Source organism: Colobus angolensis, unplaced genomic scaffold (assembly GCF_000951035.1).
Source record: "Colobus angolensis palliatus isolate OR3802 unplaced genomic scaffold, Cang.pa_1.0 Scaffold3, whole genome shotgun sequence".
NCBI lineage: Eukaryota > Metazoa > Chordata > Mammalia > Primates > Cercopithecidae > Colobus > Colobus angolensis.
The window spans coordinates 25,189,113-25,208,555 of record NW_012116265.1 but is presented as its reverse complement, the minus strand read 5'-3'; the positions used below and the strand labels follow the sequence as shown (position 1 = coordinate 25,208,555).

The 19,443-nt window shown below is 38.4% G+C and overlaps 2 protein-coding genes across 5 annotated transcripts in view; both read right to left on the bottom strand.

The window, feature by feature from the left end:
- Positions 1–19,443, bottom strand: part of DCAF5 (DDB1 and CUL4 associated factor 5) — a 108,531-nt gene that overhangs the window by 80,156 nt on the left and 8,932 nt on the right. The gene's annotated exons all lie outside the window — the stretch shown is intronic.
- LOC105517288 (protein SET-like) overlaps positions 17,971–19,443 on the bottom strand; it is a 3,887-nt gene continuing 2,414 nt past the window's right edge. The window contains 1 exon segment of the mRNA XM_011949787.1: positions 17,971–18,021. Coding sequence (XP_011805177.1) covers positions 17,971–18,021 — 51 coding nt within the window.

The window sequence follows — 19,443 nt, the reverse complement described above, 5'->3', positions numbered from 1 at the left end:
TGCAGCACACCAACATGGCACAAGTATACATATGTAACAAACCTGCACGTTATGCACATGTACCCTAGAACTTAAAGTATAATTAAAAAAAAAACCAAAAAAACAAATACACAAATAGATCAGTGGAACAAAACAGAGAGGCCAAAAATAGACCCACATAAGTATAATCAACTGATCTTTGACCACGGAGCAAAGACAAAACAATGGAGCAAAAAGGGTCTTTTCAACAAATGGTGCTGAAACATCTCAATATCCACATGCATAAAAATGAATTTAGATAGACTTTACACCCTTCATAAAAATTAACTCAAGATTGATCATAAATCTAAATGTAAAACACAAAACTATAAAACTCCTAGAAGATAGTAGGAGAAAACCTAGATGACACCAAACGCGGGTCACAATGTGGAACAACAGGCAATCTCATTCATTGCTGGTGGGATTGCAAAATGGTACAGCCACCTTTGAAGATAGTTTGGCAGTTTCATACAAAACTAAATGTACCCTTATCATGCAATCCAGCAATCATGCTCCTTGGTATTTAACCAAAGGAGTTGAAACTTAATATCTACACAAAGACCTGTACGTGGATTTATTTTACAACAGTTTTATTCACAATTGCCAAAACTTGTAAGCAACCAAGATGTCCTTCAGTAGGTAAATGGATAAATCAACTGTGGTGCAATCAGACAACAGAAACGTATTCAGTCATAAAAATAAATGAAATATCAAGCAGTGAAAAGACATGGAGAAACCTTAAGTACATATTACAAAATGAAAAAAGCCAAACTGAAAAGGCTACAGACTGTATGACTTCAACTCTATGATATTCTGGAAAAGACAAAATCATGGAGACAACAAAAAGATCAGTAATTGCCAGGGCTTGGAGGCAGGGGTTGAATATATGGAGCAGAGAAGATTTTTAGGGCAGTAAAAATCCTCTGTATGATATTGTAATGATGGATGCATGTCATTACATTTGCCCAAACCCATAGAATATACAACACCCAAAGTGAACCCTAAGTTTCATTTTTTGAACATTGGGACTCTGGGTGTTTATGATGTATCAGCATATGTTTATCAATTTTAACAAATTTACCACTCTGGTGGAAGATGTTGACAATGGAGGAGGCTATGCAGGTGTGGGAATAAGGGGTACATGGAAAACCTCCGTACCTTTCCCTTAATTTTACTGTGAACCTGAAACTTCTCTAAAATAAATAAAGTCTTAAAAACATCATAAGTAAATCCTTAATAAATAAAAGTAAATAAAGTCTTAAAAACATCATAAGTAAATCCTTCTACCAGTAATAATAATAGATTGGAAGTAAATTTAACAAATTATCAACATTTTGTCAAATCCGATTGGTATATCTCTACTTTGTTTAAATATTTCATGATATTAAGGAAGTATTGTTACATCTCTTAGGTATTATTAATGCTACTATGGTTATGTTAAAAAAGAAAAAAATCCTCATCAATTAGAGATGCATACTGAGGTGGGTGAAATGGAGTATGTCTGGAATTTCCTTTAAAACATTCCAGAAAAAAAAAGTAGAGGGATAGATTATTAATAAAATATGGACAACTGCTGTAGATACATACACTATACTATTCTACTTTTGTGTATGCTTGAACAAATTTTTTTTTTTTTTTTCTCACTCTGTCGCCCAGGCTGGAGTGCAGTGGCACGATCTCAGCTCACTGCAGCCTCCACCTCCCAGGTTCAACTGATTATCCTGCCTTGGCTCCTGAGAAGCTGGGACTACAGGTGAGCACCACGACACCCAGCTAATTTTTGTATTTTTTTCAAGAGACAGGGTTTCACCATGTTGCCCAGGCTGGTCTCCAACTCCTGACTTCAAGTGATCTGCCTGCCTTGGCCTCCCAAAGTGCTGGGATTACAGGCGTGAGCCCAGCTGGACGTTTCCATAATAAAGAGTTTTGGATTATGTTTAATGTTCATGATAGAAAAAGAAAAAAGAAAACAAGACTGCAGGATGGGCTGGGATACTCATGGCTCACTAAGACCTACAGCACAGTCTCTCCTAAATTGAAGCAGCTTAAGTAAAAACAGAATGTTGTGCGCCTGTAGTCCCAGTTACTGGGGAGCATGAGGCAGGAGAATCGCTTGAACCCTGGAGGCAGAGGTTGCAGTGAGCAGAGATCGTGCCATGGCACTCCAACCTGGGTGAAAGAGCAAGACTTGATCTCAAACAAACAACAACAACGAAAACAAAAACAGAATATCTGCTAGGCCCAGTGTCTCATGCCAGCACTTTGGGAGGTCGAGGTGGGAGGATCACCTGAGCTCAGGAGTTGGAGATCAGCCTGGGCAACATAGTGAGACCTTGTCTCTACTAAAAGAGAAAAAAAAAGAAACCAGAATATCTATATGTTTGTTTCCAACTCATAACCATTCTCAGCCTAAGGTCTCCCCCCATCACCCAGACAGCAATAATCTTTGTGTTCATTCTGGGCATTTATAGGATGATTTCATTTTGCCAAGTACTCAGTAATTTAAAATTCATGGCTATTTGTTAAATGTCTTGGGATCACTTTAAATGATGTGTCCTTAGTAACTAACACGATGATGACAGTCAAAATCCATGGGAGACTGGAATCACTGAGGCAAAAATTATCGCTGTGATGGGGCCTGCTTCTTGACTTTGCCCTCAAGGTTAGCATCAGAAGATGTAAGCTAAACACATCCCCTTACCCACTCAACTTCCAATTCCTTTAGGCAAGGTATTAAGATCCCTATGCAAAGACAGCACTTTCCAAGTATGCGCTGGCAGAGAAACCACCAGTACAAATTAAGGCATAATGTGAAACCGTTAGGCTGCTTTTCAGCCAGCAGAGGGAGCTAAACAAACAGCTGTGCTCAAGTCTGACTCAAAGCAGAGGAGGGCTGGTGAAGCAAGGGAAAGTCAGTTCAGACGCAAAAGAAGCTCTACAGTTGTCTCCCTTAATCACCCAATCAGTTCAGAAAGGCAGAGTTTTATTGTTTAGTTCCACAGAGAGAGACTGACCTGCAAATAATCCAAGTGAAGAATATTTAGGATCATTTCAGACCATTTAAGCCAGCCCCATGGGCCTGGCAGTTGGATGAGAATGGAGTCAGCCTCAGGAGAGGGAGCCCAGCCCCAACCTCTCTGGGGCAGCAGAGGTGGAGCACAGAGACTTCTTGGGAAGGCTAGACCTTCCCTTTCTTCTCAGTGCCAGTGCCAGGCAAAGACAAGCAGAGGCCAGGCCTTCTAAGCCTGGTTTTCTCACAAACAATTGCTTACCTTCGACTCATCTGAGAACCCCAAGAAAATACAACTACATACTCTGATTTTGGTTTTTTGGGTTGGTTTCATTCTGCACTAAAATCACTAATTCATCAAAAAATGTACCATAATCACATTGTGGCAGCAGGTTTGTAGTTACAGAAAACCTTTATTCTTAAAGAGTACCCTTTCCCAAAGGGTCCCAAGCTATAAGCAGAAACTAAGCAAGCCCTTACAACACACTATAACAAAAGTAATTATTTAACATTCTTCTTATTTTATTGCTCAGAAAAGCTGAGGTAAGGATTGCTTTGGGTTTCCTCAAAAGCCCGCCAAGCATAGGACTGAGAAAGCAGTCTGAAATTCTGGATCGAATGCTCCTGGAACTGATAATTGTTCGAAGAGCAAAAGAATAATAATTTAAATGTCCATCAATAGAAGTCTGGTTAAAATTATTGTTTAATAAGCCAGAGACAAAAGGACAAATATTGTATGATTCCACTTATATGAGGAATACTCAAATCAGAGACAAAGTAGAACGGCAGTGGCCAGGACTGGGTGAAAAGAGGAATGGGGAGTTATTAGTTTAATGGGTAGTTTCTGTTGTGCAAAATGAAAAATTCTAAAGATGGATGTGGTGATGGTTGCACAACATGAATGTAATTAATACCACCGAACAGTAAGTACACTTAAAAATGGTTAAAATGGTAAATTTTATGTTGTATATATTTCACAATAAAAAAACGTAAGAAAGTTTACTATTTATATATGTACAATGCAGCCTAAATAAATAAATAAAAGCATGAGGCAGCTCTGTTTATACTCACATGGAACAATTTCTAAAATATAAAGTATTAGTGACTGTATTAATTGTTCAAAACATTCTTTTAACAAGTAACACAAGGGGATTAGATACAGAGCTTGGGGTTTCATCTTTGAGAGGCAGCAAATATGGTGCTATAGAAGGATACAGGAAGTGCAAGCTCTGGAATAAAAGTACCTGATTCAAATCTTGGTTTCACCATTTATGTGTCCTGGTTATTCTACTCCTCTACCCTAATATTTTTATTGTAAAATGGAGAAAATACCAAATATTTCCCAGGCTTGTTGTGTATTGTGAGATAATGTCTGTAAAAGCATTTAGCCTAGTGTGATATACATTAGGTGCACACAGCTCTCAAAATGTCGTTCTGTCCCTAAAGTATCACCCATGAATTTGTCCTAATTTTTCAAATCTTGTTTTAGGTAGCATTAAGAATATGAATAGTATGATACAATTACACAAAAACATACACAAATTTATACATACAAAGACAGATGCAAAATGGTTGGCAGAGGTCATCTCTTGCAGATAGCAATTTTACTTAATACCCTTTTATATTGTTGAAGTTTTTTCTTTTTTTTTTTTTTTTAACTGTAAAGACCAAAGGAAAATCATTCAGCCTGGCTTTCTTCTCAGCCCATTTATTCCTCTTCAGTGAGTGTACTGTGTAAGACCAAACCTCCTTTTGTGTTAACTATACCTCTCCTAAGCTCCAAGAAGCTGCAGCGCATTACAGAGGCACAGTCTGTGTGACACACAGCCCAGCTACGTCAGTGGATGGAAAATAAGTCTGTTTTGTTATTTTTCCAAAGTTGAAAATAATTGACATTTGTATAGAAATTCAATCACATACATATCCATTTTATCCTTGGTTGTGAGGTAAGGATTATGTGGGCCCTTTTTCTAGACACATATCAGAGATTATAAAATGACTTCCTAATAATCCAAAGAGCTGGGCCTGGAGCCTAAAACTAAGTTGTATCCATTCCACCAACATGCAGAGGACAGAACAGCACCTAGCATTCCAAATAAGGAACGTTCTGGAGCTTTACACAAGGAAGAAAAGCACTTTCCAGTCTTTTTTTTTTTTTCATTTTAATGATTTTACCTGTTTTTAAGTATAGAGTTTTGCAGCATTAACTACATTCACATTTTCACATTGTTGTGCAACCATCACCACACTTTACTTCCAGAACTACCCCTTCCCGCTGACAACTGCCATTCTCCCTCTAGACACCATTCACTTAGCACAATGTCTTCAAGGTTTATCCACGTTGTAGTGTGTGTCAATTTCATTCCTTTGTAAGGCTGAATAATAATATTTCATTGCATGTATAGACTACACTTTGTTTATCTATTCATCCACTGATGGACCCTTGGGTTGCTTCTACCTTTCAGTTATTGTGAATAATGCCACTCTGAACATTAGTGTACAAATATCTGTTTGAGCCCCTACTTTAAATTCTTTTGGGTATATAACCAGAAGTGAAATTGCTGGATCCATATGGTAATTCTGTTTTTAACTTTTTGAGGAATTGCCATACTGTTTTCCACAGTGGTTGTCCCATTTTATATTCTCATCAACAATGTACAACAGTTCCAATTTCTCCATATCCTTGCCAACTCTTTTTATTCTTTGCTTTTTTGGATAACAGTCATCCTAATGGGTGTGAAATGTTTGCTGGCCTTTTTAACCTTCAAATAATAGCCTAAAATAACTCTCAAGTCCTTACTAAATATCTCGGAGCACATCATTCTACAAACAGTTTATCTTTCTTCATGAGTACCTACCCTGAAATTCAGTTACCATTTTTCTATTCACTCACCCCATCCACCCCAAAAAAGTTTTCTGTAGTTTATTTATCTCCTATTGTTTTGCATTTCACTGCCTGAAGGAACTAACATCATATATAAATTTTGGAAATTTTATATTCATTCTCTCCTCAAATCACTTAAAAAAACATTAAGAGCACTAAGCTCTATTTACTCGAGTCAGCCACTTCTGTGATTAGACCTATTTTAGAGGTGGATATAATGTGGGGCAGCATAGCACAGCACAGCATTCAAACCCATAGGCTTAGTCTCCATGTAGTAAGACACAGGAAAGAATAATAAGAAAAAACCCACAGGATTAGGATACACAAACACAGGTTCAACTCTCAATGTTGCCGGCACCTACTAGCTGTGTGCCTTTAAATAGGTTACTTAACTTCTCTAAATTATAGACCTTCCATCTGTAAAACTGAGAAAACAACACTACCTATTTCACAGTATTACCTTTAGGATTAATGAGATAGATCTGTGTGAAAGACTTGGACCAGTGCCTGATACATATTAAGAGCTAGATAAATGTCAGCTAATTATTATGTTATTTGAACTCAAAACAACAACTAACATCAGTTAAGTTTACTCTGGGTCAGGGACTATCCTAAGAGTCTTACATGTAGTGGCTCTTCCAGTCCTTTAAACAACCCCACGAAGTAGGAATTCACATGAAACTACAGAAAAGCTACATAATATGAAGGGGTACACAGCTACCAAGAGTCATCGCTGGGATATGAATCTAGGTAATGTGGCTCCAGAAACCATGCTCCTTACCATGATGCAATCCAGCCTCGCAAAGAGGCCAGGCAGCAAAGTAAATGAATCAGACTTGTCAGATTAAGTGACAGACTGAAGAATATATCTGTATTTTTAAAAGATAAGCCACCATTCACCTCTAGCCAGTTGTTGCCATAGAGAAATACAGACTCAAGGTTGTCAGATCTCCCAATTTTTGGCCCATGGATAGTTAAGGTTGAGTGATATGCCCAAGGTCACAAAACTGCTGTTCAATGGCACTTCCCAAATCAAAACCAGTAGGCAGGGAAGAGGGAGGGGTACAGGCAGGTCTGGAGAGATAGGAGAGGTGGTGTCACACGTATGTTGCTCTTCACTACAGAAGTATCTATAGAGGGGATAACATCTACAGGCATTACTTTTGCTGACACCCTGTCTTTACCTAGTACCCTTCTGCTAAAAGCTGAGTCCACTTATCTACCTATTATCTCATTTTTCCATGTCTCTAATGAGGTAAGTAGAACAGAAACATTGTCCCCATTTTAAACATGTTAAAAGTGAGGTCCTGGCTTGCCTTAGCTCCTAGCTAGAAGTACTTTACATTAAATAGGAAGTATTAAAGCAGCAGTAATATCCTAACTAGACAGTTAGAGCCCCATAAAATGAAATGGTTTCTCCAAAATCAGATGACTAATAGCAGTCGAATTTAATCAAGTTAGGGTTTTGAAATATTAACCCTAGACAATGTCTCTAATTCCTGATCAGAAACAGAGAAAGAAATCCACAAATATTCAAATATCCCTTTCTTCTTATACCAGAGTCACAGAGTAGAGATGTAAGGCACCTAAGAGTTCATCTTTGAACATCCCCATTTTGCCAGTGAGGAAACTGAAGCACAAAGAGGTTAGACTCACCTATCCAAGAGCACACCACTAGTTACAAGCAGAGTGGGATTCAAATCCAAGATGTTTGAGTCCAAAGCCCCTGCTCTTCCTAAAGTGTGGTAAACAAAGGCCACTGGATGATTTTAGGCAGAAATGATCTTAATAATTACGTATTTTAAGGTGTACTAGAAAAAAACAACTCGCACATAAAACCCGTGACTTAGTAGACTTTATAGTAATATCAAGTTTCCTTTCAAATACTGTTTATAAGGAAAATCAACTTAGAAAAAAATGTTAATAGCACAGGTGATACTCCTTAAATATAACAAAAGTCAAAAACGTGGGGCTCAAACTTCTGAAATTTAGAGAAAGGCACATTTACGACCTCCTTAAGAGAGGGACTCTAAATCAGAGGCTGCAATTTGATATACATCCAAATGCAAATAGGGTTAACTAGGGAATAATCTTAAAAGGAATTAGGAGAATGTGACTGTTTTAACAAAGAAAGTTACAACCTAATCAGCTGCACTGTAATCAGTCTAAAGGAAGACTACAAAATGGCCAAAGCTTTAAAATATTCAGACTCACTAGTAATCAAGGCCAGTTGTATGAGAAGTTATAATACACTTTTTAGATGATGCCAATATTCTGACTGAATTGGTTAAGATAAAACAATGCCCATCTGTGGCCACGATGCAGTCTCATAATACATTGGTACAAGTGTAAATAAGTTGGTTTAACCATCTTGGAGGACAATTGGGTGATTGGGTGATATATATCAAATGTATCTTAAAAATATAAAAAATATTCATACCCATTGATTCAGAATTCCACTTCTAAAGATATTATTCTAAGGGAAAATATTTTTGCTCTTGAATTTAGCTACAAGGATTGTGATAAAAGCAAAAAAATAAATAGAAGAAACAAGACAGAATTGGTTAAATTCTGATATAGACACTTGAAAGGATACGATGTCATCATATCATGCTTCAGAACAGTTGTTCTCAAAGTGTGTTCCATGGACCCCAGAAGGTCTGCAAAGTCAAAACTCTTTTCGCAATAACACTACAATGTTATCTGCCTTTTTCACTGTGTTGAAACTGTACTGACAATGCAAAAGCAATGGTGGGTAAAACCACTGGTGCCTTGGCACTAGGGCAGTGACATCAAATTGTACTATTCATCAGCGTATTCTTTAACTGCCACTCATTCACAATAAGACACAAATGCCACATTCACTGAGGAGTGCCTTGATGAAGCAGTAAAAATAATTGTATCAAATTTCAACCAGAGTACACATCTAAATACTTTGTATGACAAAATGGAAAGTACACATAAAACACTTCTACTGCACACTGAAAAACAATACCTATTTTGTGAAAAAGTATGTATGAGATAGTTTGCACTGTGAGCTGAACTGGCTGCTTTTTTCACGAATAACATTTTACTTGAAATTACTGAAAAACTATGGTTATTCAGACTTGGGTATCTGGTAATATTTTCTCAAAAATGAGTAAGACGAGCCTGTCACTTCAAGGAAAATAATTGGCAGTATTTGAGGCCAATGATAAAATTCAAGCTTTCAAGTAAAAATAAAAACTTTGGAAAAATTGTATTCACCATGGTGAACGTAACTACTTCCCGATACATAGAGGCTTTTCTGATGAGACTGGTGATAATGTCAACAGATGTGACTTTTTAAAATATACAATGAAATGTGTCAAGATTTGGAAAATCTGAAAAACTCAGTGAACCAGTATTTTCCAAATGATCAATGTATGATGTTATAAAACGATGCATGGGAGGAAAGACCCAAAGTTTAAGACAGATTAATGGATTTTAATGTAACAATGTAACAGGCTATGACAAATTATTTGATACGGTTTTATATTCTACATTGCAACTAATCTTTAAGAAACTTCCACTTGTTGAGTTTTGATACGGTATTAAGGAAGAATACAGTTATCTAAGTCATTAACATGCTCTTCCCTTTTATAAATACTGGTGTATAAAGCTTTTTCTTTTTGGATACAGGGTCCCACTCTGTCACCCAGGCTGGAGTGCAGTGGGGCTATCATAGCTCACTGCAGCCTCAACCTCCCAGGCTTAAGTGATCCTCCTACCTCAGTCTCCAGAGTAGTTGAAAGACTACAGGTACACATCACCATGCCTGGCTAATTTTTTTCTTTTTTGTAGAGATAGTCTTGCTATGTTGCTCAAGTTGGTCTCGAACTCCTGGACTAGAGAAATCCTCCCGCCTCAGCCTCCCAAACTGCTAGGATTACAGGCATGAGGCACAGCACCCAGCCTATAATTTTCTTTATATACTTCAGCTAAAGCAGTATTTTGCAACAGATTAAATGTGAATGCCTTTTATTATGACAGATACACAGAGATTTGGGAAAATGTAACAATGACACTCTCGCTATTTTTTTAATTTTGGAAAATATACTGTTTTTACTATTTAATGTTTTTTCACTTATGAAAACTAGTATTTTTTCAGTTTGAGAACTGTTACTCTAGGACACTGGTTTTCAACCCAGGTGATTTTTCCCCCCAGGGAAAATCATCCTTGACAATATGTGACATTTTTGGTTGTCACAACTGGAAAGATGCTAATGGCATATACTGGGTAGAGGCCAGGAATGTTACTAAATATCCTATAGTGCACAGGACAGCTCCTCATAACAAAGACTTATCCAGCCCAAAATGTCAGTAATGTTCATGTTGAGAAACCCTGCTTTAAAAGAATATGCAATGATATATGAAAAAATATTAAGTTTTAAAATATTAATCTTAATATTACAAAATAACAGAGGTGGCCTACTTTCAATTATATGTCTAATATATGTATATTAAATGTGTATCAAAAAGGCTACAACATGTTCCAAATATTAACAATGGTCTTCCTAAGTGGAATTACTTCTTTTTTCCTTTAAATATCTATTTTCCAAATTTCCTATAGTTAATACATAACGGTTGTTTAAATTAGGAATGGGTGGGAGGCCTATCTTGTAAGTACCATATGCTGATGACTTGTATGATTTCAACAGGCAATTCTCCATAGTAAAGGATGGAACTAGTGACATGTCCAAGAATAAAAGTTCCTCAAATAGAGCTGGGTAATACTAAAAACGGGTTCTTAGGCCCTCAACACCAGGAAGGAAAGTTATTAAGTTAGTGGACAATGCATTGCCAGGTACTTGCAGATCACAGTTTGTCTTCATCTCCAGTCTTACCTCTTCTGCCATAGAGGACTAACCTGGACATTACGCTCTCCTGATTATATCAAATACTCTTCATCCATTCTATGAGCAATTTCTGATTATTCCTTTTTTAGTTTTGTACATAAGAACACTTACTGCCTGGACTTTTGCAAAATTCCTTGTATACACAAAATTTACAACATAATAAAGCTTTCTTGTCTCTTTTTTGACAATTCCAAAAAGACTGAATCAGTGAAGGCCCTAACACTTCTAGGAATGCACACTACACCCAGCCACCCACCAGCAGATTTAAACAAAGTAGTCAACTCTGAGACTAAATCAGGGGCTAGCTGCCAAACACTCAAACATCACTTGTTTCTCACCAGTACAGTAACCCCCTTTGCCCATGATTTCACTCTCTAGTTTCAATTACCGGAAGTCAACCAGGGTCTGAAAATATTACAGTCAAGATATTTAGACAGAGAGACACCACATTCACATAACTTTTATTACAGTATAACATTGTAAATGTTCTACTTTATTACTATTGTTGTTAATGTATTACTGTGCCTAATTTACAAATTAAATTTTATCATAGGTATGTGTACATAAGAAAAAACATAGTATACATAGGGTTTAGTACCATCTGCAGTTGCAGGCATCCATAGCGGGGCTTGAAACTCATCCCCCACAGATGAGGAGGGACTACTGTACATCTAAGGCAAAGCACACACTTGAGTCATCTGTGGCAGCAAGTGATATAAATAAGGTATTTGTGCTAAGCCATCAACATAGTCAAGACACCTATTAAAAAAAAAAGGAACATAGCAATCCTCAAAGGTTCCAATTAGTCACTTAGCTTTAACTTGTAACACCAAGATACAACTGGAATTTAGATACAAGACTTGAATGGAAATTCAGAATGGGGGAAGTTGTGTAACATGATTTTGACAGGCATCTGGATTTGCAAAGAATTCCTCCTTCTGAGTAATGTTCTTGGAAGGAAACAAAGACTTTCCAAAGTAAGGAACTGAGAATTAAAACTGGAGACTCAACCAGAGTGACAGTTGGCCTCCACCCTGAAAAATCTCTACCTACTCATCTGTAAAATAATAGGGCATCACCAATTTAATCAAAACCATGTTCACAGGCAATGAAACTGCAGCTAGAATGTACTGGAAGAGTAAGCCACTTAGGAGTTTAACACTTTACTTCAGCAAGTCCTTTATAAATGCAGAACCTTGTAACTTTCCCTTTTGAGGGAAAAGGTCAGAAGACCCAGAGTTTAATCCTGATTGTACCACTCAACAGCTGTAACCTACTGAGCAAATCACTTTACCTCTTTGCTCCTTTGTTTACTTAGATGTAAAATTAAAGACTTCTATTAGATGATTATTAGTCCTTTCCAGCAACAAAATTCTATGATTCTACAGAGACATCAGAAGCATAAGATCACAAATAAGAGTGGTGAAAACAGGACTCCAACTAGATCACTTAAACATTTCACAACATGAAAGACATTCTAGGGCCAGGCACAGTGGTTCATGCCTGTAATCCCAGCACTCTGGTGGCTGAGGTGGGTGGATTGTTTGAGTCCAAGAGTTCAAAATCAGCCTGTGCAATGTGGTGAGACCCCCATCTTTAGAAAAAATAAACTTAAAAAATTAGTCAGGTGTGGTGGCACATGCTTGTACTCCCAGCTACTCCAGAGGTTGAGGTGGGAGGATCACTTGAGCCAAGGAGGTGGAGGCTGCAGTGAGCTGTGATCACACCACTGTACCCCAGCCTGGGCAACAGAGCATAACCCTGTCTCAAAAAAGGAAAGAAACAGAAATAGAGAGAGAGAGAAAGAAGAAAACAAGAAAGACATTCTGTCCAGGTGCAGTGGTTCACACTTGTAATCCCAACACTTTGGGAGGCAGGGTGGGAAGATCGCTTGAGGCCAGGAGTTCAAGACCAGCCTGGGCAACATAGAGATTAAAATTAGCTGGACGTGGTGATGCACATCTATAGTCCTAGCTACTTGGGAGGCTGAGGCAGGAGGATCAATGAAGCCTAGGAGGTCGAAGCTTCAGTTAGCTATGATCATGCCACTGCAGTTTATCCTGAACAACAAAGCAAGACTCTGTCTCACAAGAAAGAAAAGAAAAAAAGAAAAGCCGGCTTGGGCACAGTGCCTCATGTCTGTAATCCCAGTACTTTGGGAGGCTGAGGCAGGTGAATCACTTGAGGCCAAGGGTTCAAGACCAGCCTGACCAAAACGGTGAAACCCTGTCTCTACTAAAAACACTAAAAAATTAGCTGGAGAATGGCTTGAACCCGGGAGGTGGAGGTTGCAGTGAGCTGAGATCACGCCACTGCACTACAGCCTTTCAGCGCCACTGACAGAGTGAATAAGACCCTGTCTCAAAAAAAAAAAAAAGACAGAGAAGAGAAAAGGAGAAGGAAGGGAAGGAGGAGGGAGGGAGGGAAAGGGAAACAAAGGAGAAAGAGAAGGTAGGAAAGAAGGGAGGGAGGGAGAAAAGGGGAAGGAGGGAAGGAGGGAAGGAGGGAAGGAAGGAAGGAAGGAAGGAAGGAAGGAAGGAAGGAAGGAAGGAAGGAAGGAAGGAAGGAAGGAAGGAAGGAAGGAAGGAAGGAAGGAAGAAAGAAAGGAAGGAAGGAAGGAAAGAGAAGACAGAGAGGCCGGGTGCAGTGGCTCACGCCTGTAATCTCAGCACATTGGGAGGCCGAGCTCAGGGGTTTGAGACCAGCCTGGGCAATGTAGAGAGACCCCCATCTCTACTAAAACTACAACAAATTAGCTGGGCATGGTGGTGCACACCTATAATCTCAGCTACTTGGGAAGCTGAGGCACCAGAATCGCTTGAACTCGGGAGGCAGAGGTTGCAGTGAGTCAAGAGAGCATCACTGCACTCCAGCCTGGGCGACAGAATGAAACTCTGTCTTAAAAAAAAAAAAAAAAAAAGAGAGAGAGAGAGAGGACAGAGAAAGACATTCGACAGCCATATACCTGAAAAACTACAATTCCTGAAAATTCTTCTCAAGGCCACTTGAGGGCACCAACTTTTACTCCAAATATACTCTGGTGCTGGACAGCTATCCCAAAAAATTAAACCTATAACATTTTTCTCTTGCTTATTTAGTTCTTATTTTTTATCATTTATATTTTATAGATAATTGTAACATGGTTTTAATATCAATATCACATCTACTTTTAGTTAAACACTCCTCAGAAAAAACTTCAATTCAGTGGAGAATCATTCCTCAAAATACCTTTCTCAAAATCAACTCTACAAAGAACAACAACCCATTGGAAGACTGTTAAAAAAAAAAAAAACACACAAGTAAACAGTATAATAAGAACTATAAGATGATGTATATAGAAAGGATGGAGTAACATAAGGCTCTGGACCTGGCATGTTCATAATGGTTTTGGCCTTTTTTGTCTCCTTTCTAATAAAAAGGCAAGTGACTAACCACTCTGCTTCTCAGCCTCTATCTGGTACCTTAAAAGTGGCAACTGAGGCCAGGAGCGGTGGTTCACGCCTGTAATCCCAGAACTTTGAGAGGCCGAGGCGGGCGGATCACCCCCGCCTAGGGACTGAACTCCTTCAAAGACCAGCCTGGCCAACATGGGGAAACCCCATCTTTACTAAAAGTACAAAAATTAGCCAGGTGTGGAGGCAAGAGAATCACTTGAACCCAGGAAGTGAAGGTTGCAGTGAGCTGAGATCATGCTACTGCACTCCAGCCTGGGCCACAGAGCGAGACTCCATCTCAAATTAAAAAAAAAAAAAAAAAGTAGAAGCTGAAAGACCTGAAGTAGGGAGAATGGATGCTTAAAGGCTTTTCTCCTAGAGGCATCCCATGGTGAAAGTGAGGAACTAAGAGACTGGGGCTTTGGTTTTACTTGCACACCAGACAGCTCAATGATTGTAAGTAGGTGACCATATAACTTATCCTTTAAACTAGGACCTTTTTAAGAATGAAAGGAACACTAATAATTACACTTGGACAATGGGGGAGTTTCAGATGATCCCAAATAAATCAGGATATATGATCGGCTTGGTTATGAAGGATCCCAACAGTCAACAAGGCAGGCAGGGGACGTACAGTTACCTAATGAACCTTATAAGGTAATCTTACCTCATCTTATCAACTGGCAGAAGCCCCAGCAGAGGCAGAAGGGAATACGGGAATCAGTCCTCCTGCCAACATTATCTCTGCTATGTGGATCCATTATAAACATGTCAATTTCCTCAGATGCCATTTTCTCAATGACTCCTACATAATCCCAGCCCTCTGGAATATAACTTTCATTTTTTAAACTGGCCCTAATAGGAAAACAGTACTAGAGCACATGGACTTGATCTATGAATTATCAACTCTGCATCCCGAGAGGTATATGATAGAATTTCTGGTATTCTGGCCAGGCATGGTGGCTCACATCTGTAATCCCAGCACCTTGGAAGGCCAAGGCAGGAGGATCACTTGGGCCCAGTAATTCAAGACCAGCCTGGGCAACATAGTGAGACCCTGTCTCTACAGAAAAATTTAAAAATTAGCTGGGGTCGATGGTGGATGCCAGCAGTCCCAGCTACTTCGGAGGCTGAGGTGGGAAGATCACTTATGCATGGAAGGTTGAAGTTGCAGTGAGCCATAACTGCCATTGCACTCTGGTCTGAGCAACAGAGCAGGATCCTGTCTCAAAAAAAAGAAAAAAAGAAAAAGAAAAAGAAAAGAAAAGAAAAAATATCTGGTATTCAACACTGCAAGGAATGAATGAAGTGGCAGGGAAAGTGAACATGAAGGCATGGGAAGATCAGGTAACTAAAGTGACAAACGACTATTGTCAAGTCTTTCCCTAAATCTCCGATTTAAGAAAACTGACAGGAAGAGCAAACTAAGTCCAAGACCAGAACCAATGCAGCAATCTTCCTTTTCACCCATTCAGTGAATGACCATGAAAGTGAAATGCCTTCTTTTCCACAAAAGCAGAGTGAAGCTGTGGTGACAGAAGTAAATTTTACTTACAAAAACACTATGCTTCAAGCTCATTAAGGATTAAACAGGCTTATCATCTGGTCTAGCAGTTACACCTCCCTTTATGATACTGTGTGCGTGAAAAAGTGCTTCCACACTAGCGCTCTCTGGGCAAATCAGCCCATATTAGGTTTACACTTTCTTCCAAAAAGCACTTTCTCCTGAAGCACAGTATTCATCTGTGCCCCAGACAGGTATTTTTTCCCCATGTATAACTATATGAGAAAAGACACCTATTTGTTGACTGAAATTCAGCCAAATATAATCATTCAGCACGGCTTGGACAGATATTAAACTCAAATTACAGGCTCAGTAAATACATATATATTGTTTTTACTTTTAGTTGGGCTAACAGACAAGAGAAACCAACTTGATAACTAGAGTATACCTACTCCTAATTAGACTAAAGTAGGGAGTTAAACCCAGTGGGAGTTACTCACATGGTTTATGTATGGAATACACAGAGTGTGAGGGAGGAGACTTTAGATGACTGCAAACATCAGAATATAGGTGGGGTGAGTGCTAGCACCAAGAGAGATCTGCTTGAGGAGTAGTAAGTATTGTGGCTGTGATGAGAATCCTGCTTACTGGCTCCAAGCCCACTCCCATCTTCGCAATCCCACCAATCTTCCTCCATTTACATATACAAGCGAAAAACGGCAGAGAGCAAAATATAAGAGTGATAACATCAAGAGAGGAGAATGAAGGAGAAAAAAATCAGATCCTTTAAAAATGTATATAACCTTGTAAAAATTTCAAAGCAGTTAGCATGTCTCAGAAAATATTCAGACCCAGCCTGGAAATCTAGCTCCACCATAAAGGGGAACTTTCATAAGTTACCTAACTTCTGTAAGCCTCAGTTCCCTCATATTTAATATAAGGATAATAATACTACCCTCACTTATGAAAGATTCTTTTAAGTGTTACATATGCCTGGCACATGAAATGCCCTCAAATAACATTTGATAAATAAATGACACCAAATATTAGCTATTTAGAAAACCTGTTAAAAATTTTTGTTTGTTTGTTTGTTTTACAAACAGCAATGTCTCAGTTGAACATTGGGCGAGGCATTCCTTAATTTGGTAGGCATTGGGAAGTGCTGCAGATCAGCAGGGGATGTGAAACAATTAGTTACATTTTGGGAAGCTTATAATGGCAATGGCGACTAATAAGAACTAAAACTGAAAAACAAAAACTTGAAAAGCAGTTACAGGAACCAAATTTTCTATAAAGTAATGGATCATGGTAATAAAAAAATCATTTTTTCACCCCTAGAATTACATTTCACTTCATTTTTTTATGACTAGTCAAGTGAAGGAATAGGAGTGGAGAAGGAACAAAGAAATCTGTAACTGGTTGTGATCAATTAGCTGTAAGCACCATCGCATTCGGACTGGCCATATTTCACTTCATTTTAACCACAAATAATGAATTCTAATATCTATTTTTCCACTAATGCATTGCCTGTTCTCTGGATTATAGAATTCTCAGCAGTAATTTATCAATGTCCTTTCTTGATTCTTTAGCACTCACTTATGACAATTAATACAAAACCTTCAAATCTCCTTGCCTTTCTACACTACAGGTAACACTGGCTATTTTCCAAGTGGCAAATGAGACATGTAAAGTGCTTAGCAGAAGGCCTGGCATATGTTACAAGCTAAAAGTTAAATAATGATTTTGTTATTAAGATTACAGGGGCATAAGGCCGGGCGCAGTGGCTTACGCCTGTAATCCCAACACTTTGGGAGGCCGAGGCAGGTGGATCACGACATCAGGAGATTGAGACCATTCTGCCTAACACAGTGAAACTCTGTCTCTACTAAAAATACAAAAAATTAGCCAGGCGTGGTGGCGGGTGCCTGTAGTCCCAGCTACTTGGGAGGCTGAGGCAGAAGAATGGCGTGAACCCGGGACGTGGAGCTTGCAGTGAGCCGAGATCTCGCCACGCCACTGCACTTCATCCAGACTGGGCGACAGAGCCAGACTCCGTCTCAAAACAAACAAACAAACAAAAACAAAAAAAAAGATTAAAGGGGCACAAAATGGGTACTCAATAAATATTTTAATGAGTAAATAAACATAAGTAAAACAAGTTAACCTTATTTACAGCAAAACACAGAGATATAATTTATCATTTAAGAGAAGCAACCAGAGTTGTACATGTGCTCCAGAAATTGCTAACATTCAGCTTTCAATTCTTTAGGACAGATCCAGAAAATGTGACCTGCCTACAGAGGGAAAAGAGAGAAACAGCACCTGCCTGGGAGCAATGAGTCCTACTTAGAGTCCTGAGAGCCAGAGACAATGCAGACAGCTCTGGGCAAGTCACCTGTGTAGATCTCAGCTCCCTTTCCCGTAAAATGAAAATCCTTCCATTTCTCTGATTCCATGCAGAAAAGAGAAGATATAAAAGGGTTACCTAATGCAGTATTTCACAAACTTCAATCTTGATCATCTTTTCATTTTTGCCATATCCACATAACACCTTTATTGTTTTTCTTTAAATTGACTTGCATAATGATGGCTCACTGCAGCCTTGACCTTCCAGGCTCAAGCAATCCTCCCACCTCAGCCTCCAGCATAGCTGGGACTAAAGGCCCATGCCACCATACCCAGCTAGTTTTAAAATTTTTGGTAGAGATAGGGTCTCGCTATGTTGACCAGGCTGATCTCAAAGTCCTGGGCTCAAGTGATCCTCCTGCCTCTGCCTCCCAAAGTGCTGGGATTACAGGTGTGAGCTACTGCACCTGGTCTTAATTTACTTAAAAATTTAACCTCACTTTAAGTAATAAAACCGTTAAAAATATTTTATGGTTTTAGTTAATTTTTCTAATGCATCTAAAGGTAAATTACCAAACTTTAAATATTCACTCAAAGATTACCTAAATTCATCTAACATACCCAAACTTTGGCAAATAGTAACCTAATTTTTATAACTGAAAATTAAAAAAATATTTAATTTCCTATACTATAGCAACATAAGAAAATCAAAAAATTTAAAGGACAGAGAATTGAGTAGAAAAGAAATAAAATTTCATATTCCCACAATAATGTAAGGGTTAATTCAAACAAATTAATATTCAGTTATTTTATACGTAAGAATATTTTTTAAATAATGTGAGGCAACAAAAATTGAAAACAGAACTGATTCCTTCTTAACCTAGGTAATCTTCATCTGAATTAGGATTTTATTTCCTTTAACTTTAAAAGACTTTCATTCCACCCTTGAGTATCTAAATTCAGATTAAAATAAGAAAAGCAATTAGTTTCTTCTTTCTTAAGACCATAAAAAGAAAACAGATCAAAATTAAGTGCCACGTTTATTAGCAATGGAAGTGCTCTTATAAACTTATGCACTCTTTGCCTTGATCAATGCATGAGAAAATAAATGTACCTACTTCTTAACTTGGAATTCAGAGAGCAGTAGGCATTTGTGTGACAAGTTTTACTAGTCAATAAAGTTTTCCTGATCTAAATGACTCCAACTGTACTTTACAACCAAATCCATCAATAATCAGTGAATAAGCACATGCTTGTACCTGGGCTGACACGTCCTTTCAATGTGGTGGCCAGAATACGTAACTGAGGACTACTGCTCTCTTTAGGAAATCTTTTTGTCTGTGTGTGTGTGTGTGTGTGTGTGTGTGTGT